The sequence below is a fragment of the Daphnia pulicaria genome, chromosome 7, assembly GCF_021234035.1.
Source record: "Daphnia pulicaria isolate SC F1-1A chromosome 7, SC_F0-13Bv2, whole genome shotgun sequence".
NCBI lineage: Eukaryota > Metazoa > Arthropoda > Branchiopoda > Diplostraca > Daphniidae > Daphnia > Daphnia pulicaria.
In genome coordinates, this window is record NC_060919.1 from 16,007,678 (window position 1) to 16,024,628 (window position 16,951).

The following is a 16,951-nucleotide window of genomic DNA, read 5'->3' on the forward strand; positions in this document are numbered from 1 at the left end:
AAATAAAATATAACAAAACTGGAAACCGCTAATCACGTTCACGTTGTGGACTGCGAAAAACCGCTGGCTCGTGAGCGTTACACGCGTAAACCTGATTTCACTCTCTCGACGCAAGTGTGGAAGTTTGTTCTTTCCTTTTTTCCACATTTGTGTTTGTATTTCATATCGATGGCTGGCTGGCTGCAATGCAGCCCCATTAACTTTGTTAGTTGTTGTTGTTGTTGTTGGTTGTGTCAATTATTAGTTTTGAGCGCTTATATACTCTCTACTGGACAAAACCGATATATGCTGGCCGGCTGCGTGTCATCACGTCCCCAAGGAAAGTGAAACTCGGCCGATGATGGAAATGGCACACAATAATGACCGGTATGTCCTATTACGCTATTATAATGGGCAGGGATAAATGATGACGCAAAAAAAAATTGGTAGACGTTGAAAAATATGGAGAAATAAATACAAAGGAGGAATTAATGATCACCTTGAATTATAAGCTGTCATAGTTATAGGCATGTATAATACCCCACGATCTCATTTGGGAATGGCAGTGCCAGGAACAGGTCTCCCAACTGGGTAATACGGCGGCATTCATTTTTAATCTGATAGATAATACGTATGCACAACTGTCCTACCTATCTAGTCTGTATGCAGGTATGATTTTGCACGTATGTACACATAGACTATACAGAGTCAAAAAAAAGAAATAAAAAAATCGTGGATGAGAAAGTGACCGACCTCGCCCTCAATTCCCTCGCCGTCATTCAGTCCGAAGTGCTTACTGCTTATAGTCAAAAAGAGCTCAAACAAAAATAATAATATCCTTCGCTGATTGTTACGTGTGTTACATCCTGCTGTGTGACGTTTTCCCTCTAACCCCCGAAAAAGGACAAGACAGAAATAAAAATAAATGAGGTTGTTGTGTCAGAAAATAACAACTCTATTGAGAATTAGTCAGCGCTTTTGATGGTAAAAATTAAATGCTGTTTGGGGTTAGAAGAAAGCAGATTTAATGTATAATAATAATAAGTATAGGAAAAGCAATGCAAGTCAATTTCGCAACCAACTTGGCGATGTGAGAATTATCATACCTGCAGGGAAAAGTTATTAGAAAGAGATGCGCGTTCTGGTTTAGTATAACCAACGTCGAAATCATTCGGTTTCCCAATTTTAAATTTTGCTTTTTTTTTTATTTTTTACGTGTGGCATGAAAAAGATACGGGCAACAATAGACAGTGTATGTATATACATGCAGCAATAATAATAATCCGAGAGAGTGAAAGTTTCCTTTTTTTTTATTTTATTTTATTTTTCTGGGCTTTTTATATTCTACATTCGTCGTCGTGTCCGACGTCGTCGCGTATCGGTCTTACTGGTTTATTCATTTCTCTCGTTCTCTCTCTCCATGACCGCCCGTTCCGCTTTTCTGCATTCTTCATCATCAATTTGCTTAGTTTCTTTGTTTCTCCTCTCCGATTTCTGTCCATAAAACAATCGAGGCGGACGCCTTGTTGAAATATTACCTCATTTCTCGATTTGTATGAAGATTTCATTTTTTTAAATTTCCCACCCTTTTCCGTATACCCTTTTTTAATTCCCACAAGTGTTGCGTTAACTATAATATCGATCTACAATTTTTTTAAATCCTAAAAATTAAAAAAAATTATAAATTTCAAGTTTTTAGTTGAGCTCTACACTAGGGATACCTGCTCACCTGTGTGCACAAGCGCAAGTAATATGGACTCGACCAGACAACCGAATTTTGATTTGGACTTGTCGCCGAGTCTGCTTTCGTGTGGATACGCACGTCTATAAGAAAAGAAGGAGAATGAGAGACACGTCGGATGATGGAACGAAGAAAAGGAGATCGAATAAGAGAGAGAGAGAGAACTGGGTTCCCCGTGTCGAGTGGTGCTCGGCATTTCATCGCCATTCAGTTGGAGAATTTCAGTCGAGTCGGTCGGTCGGTGTAGTTATAGCACACGCCCAGTCTCTCTCCCGCGACTCTCTCTTTCCACTACGTGCGACTACCACCTTGCCCAGCATTGAGTCACCCGTCGTCATTTCTTGTGTTATCAGCTGGCCAACAGCACCTCGTGTGTTAAAATTCACTATACATTGTGCTTGTATAGTTTTAATTGCATTACGTCGAGTTGCCAAAGAGTTTGCCAACAACCAACGGTCGACTGATTTTCTCGTCCATCTCAGCACACACAGCAGACGGCAACAACAACTGTACAGCAGTGTCAAAAGGGTTAGTTAATACGTTCACGTTGACAGCACCCAATCCAATTTTTCGAACTCGTACAAGTGCTGGCTATTATTATCGTTTATAATCTAATCTCTTTATATTTTCTCTCCCGAACGAGTTGCTATTGTTGTAAGTTTCTTTGGAAAATTTTTGGTTTGGCCCATTGGCCAACAGCTGAGCTATTGCAGAGATTGGCTCATCTTTTATCTTTTGGTTATTTCTCATTTGATTCGGTTGGATGAGATTTACAATCTAACGTGAGAAGAAGTTGGTTAATAGATTACGGAGTTGCCAACACGAAAGAAACTAACAAATTTTGATGAATAAATCAGCAAACAATCGAAAATTTAAAAAAACCGGCTTTCACTTGATTGTGCTCTCGCTGGACCCTCATCTATCGATTGCATTGTCGATTGTTTTTTTCCCCCATCAAAAAATGTGTGTCCAGCTCTCCCGTTTCCAGATTTTTTTGACATTTTCTACTTATGCTAACACTGAAACATTTCTCATGTCATTTAAGAAAAAAATAACTAACTTTCGTTCTTTCACGTGATTCTGTTGACAGGGCGAATCGACCAACAACATTTCGGAATAATAATTTATCTCAAACGTCATCAGCAGCGCAGTTTCATTTCAACTTTGACGCTGTGTACGTCCGTGTTTGTTTGGTTGTTTGTCTCATTATCGGATAGCGATACGAGACGAGAAGTGGTTGACCCCGCAAGTTCGCAATGCGACCTCGTAGTGGATTCGTCTGCCAGCAGCCGTAGCCGTTATTACTGAGAACCCGTTCGATCAAATTTATCATCCGCGGAATAATCATCGTTTTACAACACATAAGTGCGCGCGCCAAATTTGAAATCGAATCGAATCGAACGGACGTCATGGAACACTCGGCTCTTCAACCGTCTGCCCATTTGGCGTTGGTGGAATTGGCCGCCGGCGCTGCGGGATCTTCATCGTCATCGTTCGCCGACAGGCCATCCAAAGTCAAACTCGATGGTAACAAGCAACTTTTTTTATTTAATGTTCACGTGTTCACATATTTCACGTTCTTGCGTCATGTGGGCAAAAAAGTGATGTGCTTCGCCCTCTGGTGGTTTTTTGTTTCTATTTTCGGGACTGCGGCGCGTGACGTCAATCGAAATCGACCTTCAAGGCTGAGTTGCAAGTTGCATCAAACTGTTTTCCCTAACCCACCAACCCAAAAAAAATTGAATTTTTCGATTTCTTCTTCTCAGCGGGAATTTCAAATGTTTTAAAAAAAGCGAAATTATTCATTTGTTTTTTTTAAGACTTTGCCTATCTGGGCCGGACTAGACACATATGATCTAGTTACACGACCGATTTAACGGTCAAAGACACTTTAAAAAAAAAAAAGAAATGCTGACGTTATCAATACAACATGTCCGACCTAGCGGATGTATTTTATAGACTCACGCGACGCGTGTTGTTCTCATGGCCTTTTTTTTTGTATTTTGTTTCATTTTATTTTATTTTATTTCTTTCTTCGGGATTTTCCAGACGCTGCCGCTATTCATCTGGGCGTGAACGGCAGCGGCGGCGACGACCCTTTCTTCACCAGCACCGCCTCAAGGTTAGACCTGGAGCCAACAACAGCCGGGCCTCACGAACTCAGTCCAGGTAAATATCTCTTTTTCTTATTCTTCTTCTTTTTACTATTTCTTCACACATCTCTTTGGAGGCCCTCCGTGTCTTTTACTAGAAGTAGAAGGTGCGCTTCTTCTTGATTATTTTTCATCCGGACGGATGGATATGACCGCAGCACGGCACTCTCTCTCTCCCTTTCGGCCGACCTTGAACACGGAGAGGGCCGCCGAGAGAGTTTGTTTCTAGTTTCCAGGGGGTTGAGAGCGGCTCTTGTGTGCGCGCCAGGTTCAAAAACAAAAAAAAAAAGCAGATGGGAAAAACAGAAATTTCAGAAAGGCGAATGGTAGTGGAATGGCGGAACGAAAGAAGAAGAAGAAGAAAAGGGAACTACAAACATGGATGGCCCTCCCTTATATGCGTTTAAGTGGATATTCGAATAGAGGAGAGAGAATACAAGAGTGGTGCACGACTGGACTGTATAGAAATACGTTCAAACAATTCAAAAAGTAGCAAAAGAAAGAGAGAGAGATAGGTGCTGACCTACTTTAGGTTATATACTCCCTGAAAGTGATTTTACCTTTTTGGTTGTTAGTTGGTTAACTCTGTCCATTTCAATCCGGGGGGGATGTTCGAGGAGAAGAAGAAAAATGGGGCCGTTTGGTTTAATTTGTGCTAAATCAGCTGACACTTCTTCCGTTTCAATTCAATGGTGAAACAAGTGCAGAACACGCGGGGTCCCGCGTGATAAAGTGTCCTATTATTCCCGTTATATATTTAGTACGTGTCGACTTTCTCCTTATCAATTCTTGGGTTGGAAAAAATAAATAAATAACAAAATGAATGGAAAAGACTTTGTCGCTTAAAATGTTTTAAGTGGAACGACTGAAAATATTTTTAAAATAAATTTTTATTATTTTTCAAAAAAATTTGATGGTGACGCAGTTGAATTGGCCGGAGTCATCGTAGCGGCGGCGCTCATCACGGCGGCTCTCATCGGCTTCGGCATCTGGATGCACTTCCGGCGGAAGAAATCCAAGAGCCAAGAGCTCAACTCGGCCAGCGGACGGATGAACGGCGGACCCAATCACCACCCAGTGGCTCCTCAAGTGTCAGTCATCAGCATGGAAACGGACGTCCGACCTGCCGGTGAGTTTGCCAGCCCAAAATCCTCCAACTCCTCCAACTCCTCCACCATGCTGGCCAGCAACTTGTTCCGTTCCCGTATCATCGGTTAGTTCATTTAGTTTATCAATTTGATTTGGTCGGAGGCCGTTCGTCCGCGCTCGGGACTACCACGGAAGTGTAAGATGATTTCAAAAGGCTCAGCTGTTATTCACCAAGGTCAGAAGGAAACATAAACAAGACGATATAGCTGCAAGGTCAACAATCAAATAAGAAAAAGAACTGGACATCTATCCGTTTTTTTTTTTCTTCTTCTGGCCTTTGTTAAAGAATAACAAGAGCTGCTGGCCTTGGGACAACGGCTGCTTTGGTCCATCCAGTTCAACAACAACAGCTCAGGTAAAAAAAAAAAAAAAAGGTGCCCGACAGGCTGATGCAAGGGCTGCTGGCCAGGAGTTGAGCCAAAGTGAAAGGGGAATTGATTTCAAATACGGAACAGGGTCCAAGGACGAAAAACGTTGACCCCGCACACAAATTATATTACCTGAGCCTCTGGTACACATCGATATAATAGCGGTTAAACTTTAAAAACAATAAAATAAGAAATTTGACATTGAAAGTCTACTCACAAGAGAATCAAATTAATTCTGGGGTCACCTTGGTACTGGAGGGAAACCGGTTGCACCGGTTCCGCCAATTTATTAATTCTGTAACATTTCGTGATGTAAATTTTTTTTTGAATTTTTTTACAGTTATAGAACGAATAAGTGTTTAACCTTGTTGCAGGCTAAACCATGATATAATTTCAAATGTAATTATAATGTGTAAATTTGGGTTTTTTTTTAATTCTTTAGCCGTTCGACAAAATAGTTACGGCAGCACGGGATACATCGGGTCCCTGGGCCCTTACCGCTCGGACGGCGTTGGCCAGTCGGAAGAAGATGAAATGGGATCGTTCACCGATTACGGATCGATCGTCGGCTCGTTCCCGCCGTCGCCGGCTGGATCCTTCCGCTCGGCCATCGATGCTCCGGGATTTTCCAGGTGAATTTTTAAAAAATCTCAAATGTCAAAATTTGAAAATGTTTAATTCATTTTTGAATTAATTTGATGACAGATCTAGAGCGGGAACGGGGACGTCGTTTGCCACCGTCATGTCGTTCGGTTCGTATCGTTCGAGGGCCAGCAACACGGCGTCGTTCCACACTTGCGTCGAAGAGGAATTCTCGTGAAATCGACGATGTTCTAACCGTTCGTAAATTGAATTTTCCCGCGCGGAAATAGTGGCGGGAAAAATTCGAAAATTCGAATAGAGAGTTCACATCGCGTTTGTCTAGTGGAAGGAATGATTCTGCTATACGGAGATTCAATCAGTGTGTCGTCGCGCGTGCCTAATAATTTATAACTAGTGTCCTTCAAATATTGAATTAATTATTATTATTATGAAACTATGGGGGGGTTTAATATTTCTATCATCGAAAAATAAGTCTTCCAAAAGCTCAGTGGCTCTTTCATGATATTTCGTGGGTTAATTCTCCTCCATTCCGACTCGACCGCTGTCGTGTGCCAAAAGTTATCAGACAATCATCAAAATCATCGACTGTTTTCTTCTCTTTGCTATTCCTTGAATTCCCTGCGATTCGAATTTAAAGATATTATTCATTTTAGTGGCTTGAAAGTGACGTGCAGTTAAAGCAAACTGGTGTAATGTGAATCGGTACAAGGGAATCGGGTGAAGTAGAACACAAGAAAAGAAAAAGAACAAAAACAAAAGCCAAACGGACCCGCGACTAATTTTCATTTGGCCGCTGGTGGTGACCGCAGAACGGCCGTGACTGGTTTGATCTAAAAATAAGACTCGGGGCGAGAGTGTGTGTGTGTTCGTGTTACACACACACACAAACTAAATAAGTAACTGGGAAAGTTTCGTGTATTTTCTTGTTCAAACCGAATGCTGGACACTTTTTCTTTCTCTCTCTCTCTGGTTGGTCCGTTTTTCTTTTGTTTTTCGCTCCTTTTTTTTAAATTGTGATGAAATGATTGTCCTTATTCTCCCACATTAATGAGATCGTTCCTCTCTATTGTTTTTTTTTTTAAACCTTATTACATCTTTCTCCCAACTCCACACCATCGACTGTTAACTATTTTTCTCGGGTTCGTCCTTCACGTATGACCAATTTTCTTTTTTTTTTGCTCAAAGTTTTGTTTCTTTCATTGGAGTTTATTTTTATCCATCATCAACATCATTTTTTTTTTCGCCTTGAATTATATTCCTATATACTGTCATTCCCCTCCCCCCCCCCCCCCATCATTCCGGTACGGATGAAAAATAATGGACGATGCCATCGTGTGTCAAAGTCTCCTGCGCCCCCCTTACCCATTTTTGCGTGTGTGTTTTGATATCGCCGCTGGCTAGTTCCCGCAGAGCACAATACAAATATAAAGCAAATGATAATAAATATCTATAGGGCCTACCGATTAATTAGATATCCATTTTTATTATACTGATTGGAAATTGACGATACAGACGCACACGAATTTAAAAGTGTAATGTGTAAGGGGGAAATCACGTGTAAATTGATTGGTTTTGGGGTATTTATACTTGGGTTTGAAATTAAAAAATTGAAATTAATTATTGTTCAGAATTGAATGAAAAAATTTAAACGGCCGAAACCAAAGACGGTTTGCTGGAAGACCTGCTCATTTTCTGCGGATCGACTCCGTACTGATCCATTGACATGTGGCTGGAACGGTGGTCATCCGCATATCCAGCATCCGAATTATACACTATTCACAGAAATAAATTGAATTAATTCAACCATTCCAAAAAATAAAAAAATAAACTGTCTATAAATAAACACTCACTTCGAGGGATATTAGGTGGCGGTAGAGTTGGCAAAGCTGGCGGAAGACCGACTTGGTTGGCCGGATGCAACTGGGGGTCAAAGCTGCTCTGACCGTTGGATTGACCTTTTTGTTTTGTCAATTAAAAATTTTAGAATTTCATCATGTTGTCATTAATTTGTATTACAACTCTGCTAGCGTTATCAGAGCTAGTAGGGTGTGGAAAATGAAATCAAATAACTGATGACGCCATCCGTTTGATAAAAAAACAAAAATAAGCCAATCTGGTTAGAGTTTTCAAAGCTGATATCGTATCAGCCTTTTTTCCAGACAAACAACAACAACAACCCTCCGCAGCTTTCACGACCGGTTGTACCATACAGTTTTCGGCTGGAAAATTAATTTAAAAAAAAATATCGCCGAGTCGGGTGAACAAATCTGTACTGCGACATTTCCACGAACTGTTTTTTATTTACATTTGGCGACTCGTATTTTTCCCCTGGCTCTTGTTTAGACTTCCATGAAGGAAGTGAAAGTTGGCCGGAGATGTTTTAAGAGCTTTGGCGAACCGTATATACACACACAGGCATCGTTAAATAGATAGCTGGGGAAAGAAACAATCTGCGATAAAGCTGCGCTGTATGGATGAGACTATGCGCATAGATCGTCGTCCGTCTAGCCGGGCGTGCATATAATTTTCGTTGCCAAAAAAGGGAAGGAAATATCACAGTGGTATTATAGCCTCAAGACAGTTTTACCTGGTTTTTTTCCTGATAATTATTTAAACAAGATGCGTCTGATAGCTTTCACTTTTGACCGGCGGTTAAAATTTTGCCCATTTTTCTATTTGGTGGAAAATGGAAAAAGTAAATTTCATACCGTCGTAACGAGGATCGGTGTAGACGAAACTGTTGGAATCCCGCCACTCTTCGTTGACTCTCAGGCCGGCTCGCAGGGTGTTGGCCAGACTGGACTGGGCAGACGACGGCTGATGGACCCCATCGGCCCTCTGCTGTTAAGTTGAAGCGACAAAAACGTTCAAATAACGAATGAATTTGACAATTTGAATTTGAACTCACATCGGCGAAGACGGACAGGTACGAATTGGTGGGCGACGACTTGGTCGACGGGCCTACCGGCGGACGGAGGGTCACGTCGGTGTAATAGTACAAATTGGTTTCGGATTGCGACAGCGGCTTGTTGTTCGGACCGTGAATGTACGAGAAACCTTTGCTAGTCACTTGGCTGCTGACCGGCCGGCTGGACACCGGATTGGGCTTGTACGGTCGCTCGTAAACTCTCGGCTTTGCGGCTCCATCCGACCTGCGAAAAATACCCGCGAAAATAGTTTGAATTTAAATTTATTCAAATGTTAATTTGGTTTTCTTTATCTTTACTCGTCGTAATTGTCTTCCAGTCCGGCCCGCTCGATCGACATGTTGCTGCTGTTCAACCTCAAAATGGTGGCCAGTTGTAAGTCCATCGAAGGTGCCCGTTTGATCATCTCATCCGTGCCTCTTAAAATTTAAATAATCGCAAATGAAAATCTTCGCCTGGAATTAAATTCAAAACTACATTTTTTTTTACCTTTCGGAATAAGTTTCGCTGCGCTGGCCAGTCGTCATTCTATCAATGTCCTCTCGACCGAAGTAGATACGCTCCGAGCCTTGAATGGACCCCGGCGCTGGATTGGCCTTTTTCTGCCGGACTTCCACTTGCGGCTGTTGTTGCGGGCGGACTTTGTCGGAGGAAGATGACGACGAGTGACTTTCCCGTCTGACGGCCGGCGGGTCTCCACCGTCACGGTGCATGTCCGACGATGTCCACGACTTGACGGGTGGTGGCGGCGATTGGTACCTGGTGACCGGAGTGTCTTCCGCCCGTCTGGTCGCCGTGTCGTTGGACGAGAACAGATTGCGCATCTTGCGCTGGGCCTGTCGCTTTCTGCGCTTGGCTTCGACTGGGCAGCAACAGCGGATGAGAACAATGATGAGGATGATGACAACCAGGGCGATGAAAGTGCCGATGATGGCCCACAGTCCAGCCGTGGATAACCCGCCGGTCGAAGGAGTTGGGCCGGCCAACGAGACGACGTTGGAAACTTCGCCGTAATTGACCAAAGCGTCCCGGCCTTGTACCCGGTACTTGACGTACTCGCCCTCGTTGACGGAAGGCACCTCGACCGTAACATTAACTGTTCCGTCCACTATGGCCAGAGATGGATAGTCCGTCGTTACGGTCTCTCGTGTGCCGATGGATCGTTCCAGCCGGTAATATGTAACTGGATAGAAAAAATCAATCGGGTGTAATTATTAGGGAAAATTAATCAGGAGAGAAATTTAACACGGACCGAAATCGCCCGTTCCGTAATTGTCTTTGGAGGCGGTCCAGCCGAGGACGGCCGTCCTGCTGGACGAATCGTAGGAGAGGATGGTCAGATCGGTGATGCGCTGCGGTGGAATCAGGTCGACTCCGTTGGTTGGCACCGTCGTCAACTGAAAGCTCGGCCCGTATTCGAAACGGTTGAATTGGATGGCGGCCGGAACAGGATCCGACATGGGTATAACACTTCCGGTCGTCGGTTGTCGGCTGTACACTCCTACAAAAAGACAAGTTTGAAATTAAGTTTTCAGTTTGAATAGTAATTAATTGGGTTAGGTTACCGTTGTCGACCTCGGCCAGGCTGTTGACGCCGTAGGCCCAGTAGTAGACGGAATAGGTGAGAGACGTATTCGACGGCTTTGTCATGAAACCGGAATATATTCCGTCACCGGACGTCACATCTAATAAGTAATAATTATGGGTATAAATTGTTTAACAATTCAGATCTGCTGAAATGTTTGGGGTTGTACCTGAAATTCCCTCGTCCATCAAAGGGATTTCGGCCAGCAAACTGGAAGTCGATCCGGCACTGTCGCTGACGTAGACAAAGGCCGTGACATTGGCTCCTCGAATGGGCTTACTGTCCTGCGTCAGCTGGGCGTAGAGGCCGACCGGTGCTTTAGTGAAATCTAACGGCTGATTATCCAGGGCGCTGTTCCACGTCCGCATCTGGATTTGAGACGAATTGGCAGATTCAGCCCAGATGTCCAGTCGTTTATCCGACAGCTTGTCAGAAGTGTCTTGAAAAAGGATTTCAAAACGCCACAGGCCCTGCGAAAAAAGAATGAATGAGAAAAACGAAATAATTTCCCCGCGAATTTTGTTATAGTTTTCGAATTCAATTTTGTAATAATACCTGCGGAAATGGTTCGAGCGCAGATACCAGAGTAAATGTATACATATTTCCGTAATCGTAGTAGTCTGTTGCTGGGATTCGCAGTCCGTCCGGTTGAATGAGGGAAAACGAATCGATGTTGAGAGCATTTTTATTTGCGTCGAGGTTATAGAGCGAAACCAGCAACCTGGACGCTGGGCTGTCCAGGTAAAATGTACCCGTCTTGTTTAAGTCTAATTTGGACGAATTCTGAATGACGGACTGCTCAAAAAGCTATTCGAATAAAACAAAAATTACTTGTATTCTTTTAAATTTTGTAATTTACTTCTAGGGAAATTGATTTTACTTTGGCTCGATGAGTTCTCGTTTTGCCGTAAATGGACTGAAGGATATTGACCGCCCATGAGTAGGCGCTCTGTACGCGGTTGTTGATGACATTCGGCACGAAATTCGAACTGCCGTAACGAGTCAGCTGGGCGATGTCCACCTTGGTCGTCGACACTCCGAAATGAACGAGATGGGCGTTGACTTTGTTATCTTCGTACGACTTGACCCAAGTGCTCAGACTTGAAAATGTCTGAACGGCCGTTAAAATGATGACGTCCTGCCCGCTATAGGCTCTCTGTTACACAATCGAATGAATTATTTACCAACCCATTACAAATTGACAATTATATCTATACCGATTGAGCTCTCGACAGAGCATCGCCAAATTTATCGGAACTGCTAGCAGTATATTCCCAATCCCCGATTTTGGATAGCAAGTCGTTTTTGATGACACTGTCCAGCACAACCGGCGGCTGTAACTCGGTTACGCTATCACCATTATGGACGTCGATGGACAGCCAAATGGGGTCCAAAAAGAAGCTGACGAATTGCATCAGAGACGATTTGGCTGTCTCGAACTAACGCAAACCACAAATGTAATAAGTTCACTTGCTTAAAGTTACATCAAGTAAATTCAATTACCGATTTCGCGTCCTTGAATGAAACCATATCGAGGACGACGTGGTAGCCGCTGAACGGGTTCTGGATAACGTTGAACGTGATGTCGGCCGAAGCGTTAGCCGGCGTGACTCCGGGACTGAATTTAAATCATTCAAAAAATTGTCACAAAATTCTAGATTTAATTTGACAGAGTTTAAAAAGTTGTTTTTTCTTACTTGAAATCAGAGTGCTTGTAAATGACTTCGGAGGCGCTGAGACGGCCGCAGTGATAACTGAGTTTGCTCGGCACGCTGTCGTCGTGATTTTCCTTGGTACAGAACTTCTCCATCTACAGGCAGACAAAAGAACTTCAACTTTTTTTTACAGCATTCAAAATAAATGGTTTCTCCCGCTTGTAAAAATTATTACGTGATCCAAATCCGGGCGATACATCAGCGAAGACCGGATGTCCGGATTGTTGACATCAGCGACGAATTCGCAAGTGGAATCGGCAGTTGAAGTCGATTGACAATTTTCACTGCAACAAATATTTGATTTCCATTTTTTTATCGCCATCCATTATAACGAATATTGCATGAATATATACCTGCTCCAGCTTCCGGAGGGCGTTTTGAGATCTGAGCAAGTATTGGGGCGCAAAATCTTGTCGGAATTTTCCGTTTGGTACGTCAAATAACCTGACGGGTGACGTTGGTCGCTTGGCATTCCGCCCTCGTCGAACACGCCGTAACGATAATGAGCCCATTCTCGTGCCATTCTCATTCCTATAAATTACGTAATCTTAAATTTTTAACTCATTCAACACCATGGGGAATTTCGGGGAAATAAATTTGATTTAATTTTTTTACCTTTGGCTAAAACGGTGTCGCTAGTGACAAACGACGATGGCACGTTGATGGGGAGGCCGGACTGTTGGCAGAGGCCATACTGGAACGAGTGCGGCTGCCATCCGAAGACCGGGTGATCGGGCGTTATCCGGATGTCGGCCCGATGACTCCTGGCCCACGGCAAGTCGCTGACATTGGCCGACGTCATCAGTGGGCTACAAAGAGGATCGGCCGCCCAGGAATCGGGAAAGATGATGGTGACATTGCCAAAGTAAGCCGGCCGTTCCAGGGCTTGAGCGAAGCTCTTGGAAGTGCTTCGAACCATTTCCTGCTCATGTAACGCACGAGGGTTGGCAATGCTGTTTAATGTATGCTATACCCTTATCATTCTGCTATACCCCGCATTTTTTACCTTGACGGTGTCGAGTCCTTCCTGGCAGCTGGCAAATCCGGAGTTTTCTTCGATGGAAACGACAACGTTTTGGTAGCCATCCCTGGTCAGAGTGACGTAAGATGACGTCACATCCGACGTGGCGGGTAGGACTAAAGCCAGGGCCAGAATAACGAGTAAACCTAATCCAGTATTCCGCTCGTCCATTTTCCTCCGCAGCGAATCAGTTTAACACTTGATGAAATGGCGCTTGTACTAAATGAATCAAATGAATCAATTATATTCGACCAATTTTTAGATGGGAATCGAACGTTTCGATCAATGAGGATTTAGTGGAGAGACAGACACAAAACCCAACTGCCGTTTGAATATTTCTAGATCAACTTACGTGCTGGACGCCACTCGTCTTATCGCCTGATCGGGTATTTTTTATCTCGTTCACATTGTGAGCTGTCTCTTAATCACGAATTCTCAAACTGATAAGGATTTTGACCAACACGCCAGAGAGCTCTCCCTCACTGATTAATACACCGCGGTACAATTGTTTTCCTTATACAATAAGATATCAACTCTCGCTTTATAGGGTCAGTAGGCATGAAAGAGAAGCGGATGTTACGGGAACCTTAATAAGTTAAACGTGAAATGACCAAATTGCCATAATGATTGTGTGCTAGCTGGTATAGGATAAATCAATTCAGCAAGGATTCCCCCGCTACTGAAATGAGCAAATAAAAGGAGAAAAAAAAATTTAAAAAAGGAAACAATTATTCACTGCGAGCTTAAGTAGTATAGTATAGTTTTAAAATAATGTTATAAGTAAATACTTACTACATCTGTGCCAAAAGTTGTGATTTGTAACACTTTAACAAAACTCTCCTATTTCTGTAGCCCGGTTAGCTCAGTTGGTAGAGCGCGGGACTTTTAATCCTGAGGTCAAGGGTTCAAGTCCCTTATCGGGCGGTTACTTTTTATAAAGTTACAATTAAAGAAAATGCTAGAAGGTGCTATGAAGATCTGAAAGAAACGAATTTGCTATTTTTCTTCTTGTTTGCAAAGAAAACATATGAGAAGAAATGTTGATCGAAGGTAGAAGAGTGATTTAGGGCCGTCTAGCGATCATTGAAAAAAACTTAGTTGATTCTTGCTTGCAAAATCGTGTATTCAAATGACTCCAAGTCTGAAATTTTTTACATCGAAAAAAAGATCGGTAGCGATTGAAATTATTCCTACAAAAAGAGAATGGGATTTCACTGGGAATTGGGATGATGATGGGCAGAGTATAGTTTACAGGAGTCCGCGAGCTCTCAAGTCTGCGAGCATCTTGACGACGTGTTCGGGCATCGGAGGAGGAGTTGGCAGGTGATCGCCAGCGGCCTGGAATCCGTTTTCATCGGCGGTCCAGTTGATGGAGAGGACAACACCGTCCGGAGAAGTGTAAGAGTAAGAGCCCCTGGAAACGGTGCCGATATCCTCGGGTTTAGGTCCGACTTTCTTTTGGTTTCCGCTCTCCTGGACTCTGGTGCCATCAGCAGACTCGAAACTATCAAAGTTGAATTCATTATTGGATAATTTCAGACAGATGTGATGTAGTTGGTAATAAACATTAAATAATATTACTCGAAAGAGTAGCTGCCATCGGCGTTCATTTCGCTGTTGGATGAGATAATGGCGATGGGTTCTCCCTCCGGAGTTTTGATTCCTGGACGCTGGGCTTGGGGTGAAGCTTGAGGACGGCGTGGGGCAGTCAAAGTGCTCTGGGGGCGACGCTGGGGTGCGGCCAAAGCCACGGCCAAAAAGGCGAATAGAACAATCTAGAATGAAAAGTGTAGAAAAATAGCTGACTGTCAAATTTTGAACCGATGCGAAATATTGCTTTATATAGTTAAATCAACTTACGAATTTCATTTTTGATGAGGATTGAAGTTGTCTTGGAGAGGAGACAGGAGATTGTGATACCATTGGCTCATCTTCCTCGGTCTTTTTATACCGCGCGCCTGTCGATTCCATTGGGAGATTGTTCGTGATCTTCAGGATCACGACTATAGATCGAGTCATCTTCTCATCCCCATGGAGGCCAAACACACCCCGTGACTCTGTTCCGTATATTACAGACGCGAGTGAAAGTACTACTAAAAAAAAAAACGGGTTTACTTGTACACACGTTATGGGAATCACATGCACATTTCCATCAAGTGTCTTGCGCGCACAAGGCGGATGAGCGGTTTTGAGAACTCAGTTCCTGATTCTCGGAATCTTTATAGTTTTGTTTTTATTTGATTACACGCTTAAACTATATACGGGAGGATGCAATCGCTTGACTTTCTCTTTTGACTGTGCGCATCCTTGAGTTTTTTTAAGGTCTCATTTTGTCTCAGTGCATAGCAGGAATAGATATTATAACTTGATGTGAAAATGTCATCAAAGCGCTTCCTTATTCGGTGAAACAGCTGGGAAACAATAAGCGCTGGCTTTGTATGAGAACTTGCCGTATAGTCAATACAGCTGATTCTTTCTTATGACTATAAAGAAGCTCGTCGTTGAAAGTGAAAGGAAATTCACGAGGGCAAGTTTTCTTTTGGAAATTGATGCGAAGCACCTGGTGGTCAGGAAATATTCCTGGGAACAGCATCATAGTCATTTGAAGTTGAGATAATGAAAAATATTCACACCCAACCCCGATTTCAAAGTGAAGGGTTTAATGACGACATTATACTGCATGCAGGTATTACTATCTTCGGAGAGTGGGGTGTAGGAAGCAATTTCTGTGCATAAGGGCTTTGCGCTTGCTTTAGATTTCACTCTCTCTCCTTCTGTATGTTCTTTAGACGTGAAACTATCCTTAGTTACTCAACTCAAACGCCTCAAACGTCCAAAAAAGGAATTTATAAGATCTGTGAATTAAATTGTTTAATAATTGATCATTACGAAACGCAACAATGTGAAACTGCATATTTCGTAAGGGCTAGCAGCTAGCTTGTTGCCATTCCGGTTTCAGCTAGACCTTTCAGGTGAATCTATACCCGTGAATTTCCTGTCAAGTATAAATAGTGGTAAAAATGGCTTCGAATTAAGGTTGCCAATCAGCAAATGGCTGGAAGAGAAAACAAAGGATATGCGTAAATGGAATTATTATACTGATCCAATATAATGGCCATCATTCAAATTCTACCAAACCGATTGGCTCGTTCATTTAGCGTGAAAACCAGCAATATGGTCGTGAAATAGTTGAGAAACAGGTTTGACAGCGTATATTATCCGATATGGCATCACCGTGAACGAAAGGAAAAGGCAGAAAGTGAAAAAAAGAGAATGCATGTTGTTTGTGTGTATTATTACGCGCATAAGGCCAATGCCACTCAATGCCAATAACTTGGAGAGAGATCCGGTCACTGACAATCGAAAGTAAAAACCTACATGCGCGATTGAATTGACTATTTTTCCAGCCGAGAACATATACCGACCATTAGCTTTATCGCCGGCCCATTTGTAGTTTTAGAACTTTTACCAGCCGACAAAGAAACATGTATAATTCGTGACGACGACACTAAGCCACTAGGAGAATAACTTGACTAAATATAGATTGAACAAGTTAACTGTTGTAGGGTGTATACGTTTAGGTGACTTAACTGCACATACGTATACATGAGTAATAAGAGTTACGCAATGCGCATTCTAATATTCAGAGGCACGCTGTCACACTTTCTATGATTAATTGCACACGTGTTGGGTTTTCTTTATAAGTTAAA

General features: G+C 42.8%; 3 protein-coding genes and 1 non-coding gene across 5 annotated transcripts; 2 read left to right on the plus strand and 2 right to left on the minus strand.

The window, feature by feature from the left end:
• The first annotated feature begins 1,913 nt into the window (after positions 1-1,913).
• LOC124350935 lies at positions 1,914-6,889 on the plus strand. Of its 2 annotated transcripts, none has more exons than XM_046801669.1 (6): positions 1,914-2,248; positions 2,811-3,247; positions 3,770-3,889; positions 4,787-5,002; positions 5,833-6,022; positions 6,096-6,889. In XM_046801669.1, the coding sequence occupies exons 2-6, from the start codon at positions 3,130-3,132 to the stop codon at positions 6,208-6,210; spliced, it is 759 nt and encodes a 252-aa protein (XP_046657625.1). In that variant the 5' UTR covers positions 1,914-2,248; positions 2,811-3,129; the 3' UTR covers positions 6,211-6,889. The 2 variants fall into 2 exon arrangements, with proteins under 2 accessions (XP_046657625.1, XP_046657626.1); XM_046801670.1 differs by having other exon boundaries at positions 4,799-5,002.
• A 113-nt stretch (positions 6,890-7,002) lies between these two features.
• LOC124348786 (calcium-activated chloride channel regulator 1-like) lies at positions 7,003-13,632 on the minus strand. The gene is made up of 18 exons (XM_046799061.1): positions 13,227-13,632; positions 12,836-13,142; positions 12,574-12,751; positions 12,396-12,504; positions 12,203-12,315; positions 12,009-12,123; positions 11,723-11,944; positions 11,386-11,661; positions 11,104-11,312; positions 10,675-11,060; positions 10,486-10,605; positions 10,173-10,421; positions 9,410-10,103; positions 9,220-9,339; positions 8,902-9,145; positions 8,702-8,834; positions 7,844-7,948; positions 7,003-7,765 (listed from the first exon to the last, which is right to left on the minus strand). Exons 1-18 carry the CDS (start codon positions 13,410-13,412, stop codon positions 7,638-7,640), a joined length of 3,894 nt encoding a protein of 1,297 aa, XP_046655017.1. The 5' UTR covers positions 13,413-13,632; the 3' UTR covers positions 7,003-7,637.
• Positions 13,633-14,092: 460 nt separating this feature from the next.
• Trnak-uuu lies at positions 14,093-14,165 on the plus strand. The gene has a single exon. It is a non-coding gene; the product is annotated as a tRNA-Lys (tRNA).
• Positions 14,166-14,343: 178 nt separating this feature from the next.
• On the minus strand, positions 14,344-15,191 carry LOC124351131 (endocuticle structural glycoprotein SgAbd-3-like). Its single transcript, XM_046801890.1, has 3 exons — positions 15,102-15,191; positions 14,823-15,016; positions 14,344-14,745 (listed from the first exon to the last, which is right to left on the minus strand). Exons 1-3 carry the CDS (start codon positions 15,162-15,164, stop codon positions 14,490-14,492), a joined length of 513 nt encoding a protein of 170 aa, XP_046657846.1. The 5' UTR covers positions 15,165-15,191; the 3' UTR covers positions 14,344-14,489.
• Between the last annotated feature and the right edge of the window lie 1,760 nt (positions 15,192-16,951).

What these genes read in the sequence shown, in the direction of transcription:
- LOC124350935 (XM_046801669.1), top strand. Translation starts at nt 3,130, where the DNA reads ATGGAACACTCGGCTCTTCAACCGTCTGCCCATTTGGCGTTGGTGGAA. An exon ending in ATCCAAAGTCAAACTCGATG is followed by an intron (nt 3,248 to 3,769) that starts GTAACAAGCAAC and finishes GGGATTTTCCAG; the next exon opens with ACGCTGCCGCTATTCATCTG. An exon ending in AACGGACGTCCGACCTGCCG is followed by an intron (nt 5,003 to 5,832) that starts GTGAGTTTGCCA and finishes TTAATTCTTTAG; the next exon opens with CCGTTCGACAAAATAGTTAC.
- LOC124348786 (XM_046799061.1), bottom strand. Translation starts at nt 13,412, where the DNA reads ATGGACGAGCGGAATACTGGATTAGGTTTACTCGTTATTCTGGCCCTG. An exon ending in CCCTCCGGAAGCTGGAGCAG is followed by an intron (nt 12,505 to 12,573) that starts GTATATATTCAT and finishes TATTTGTTGCAG; the next exon opens with TGAAAATTGTCAATCGACTT. An exon ending in TACAAGCACTCTGATTTCAA is followed by an intron (nt 12,124 to 12,202) that starts GTAAGAAAAAAC and finishes ATTTAAATTCAG; the next exon opens with TCCCGGAGTCACGCCGGCTA.
- LOC124351131 (XM_046801890.1), bottom strand. Translation starts at nt 15,164, where the DNA reads ATGGTATCACAATCTCCTGTCTCCTCTCCAAGACAACTTCAATCCTCA. An exon ending in CCTCATCAAAAATGAAATTC is followed by an intron (nt 15,017 to 15,101) that starts GTAAGTTGATTT and finishes TTTTCATTCTAG; the next exon opens with ATTGTTCTATTCGCCTTTTT. An exon ending in GATGGCAGCTACTCTTTCGA is followed by an intron (nt 14,746 to 14,822) that starts GTAATATTATTT and finishes CAACTTTGATAG; the next exon opens with TTTCGAGTCTGCTGATGGCA.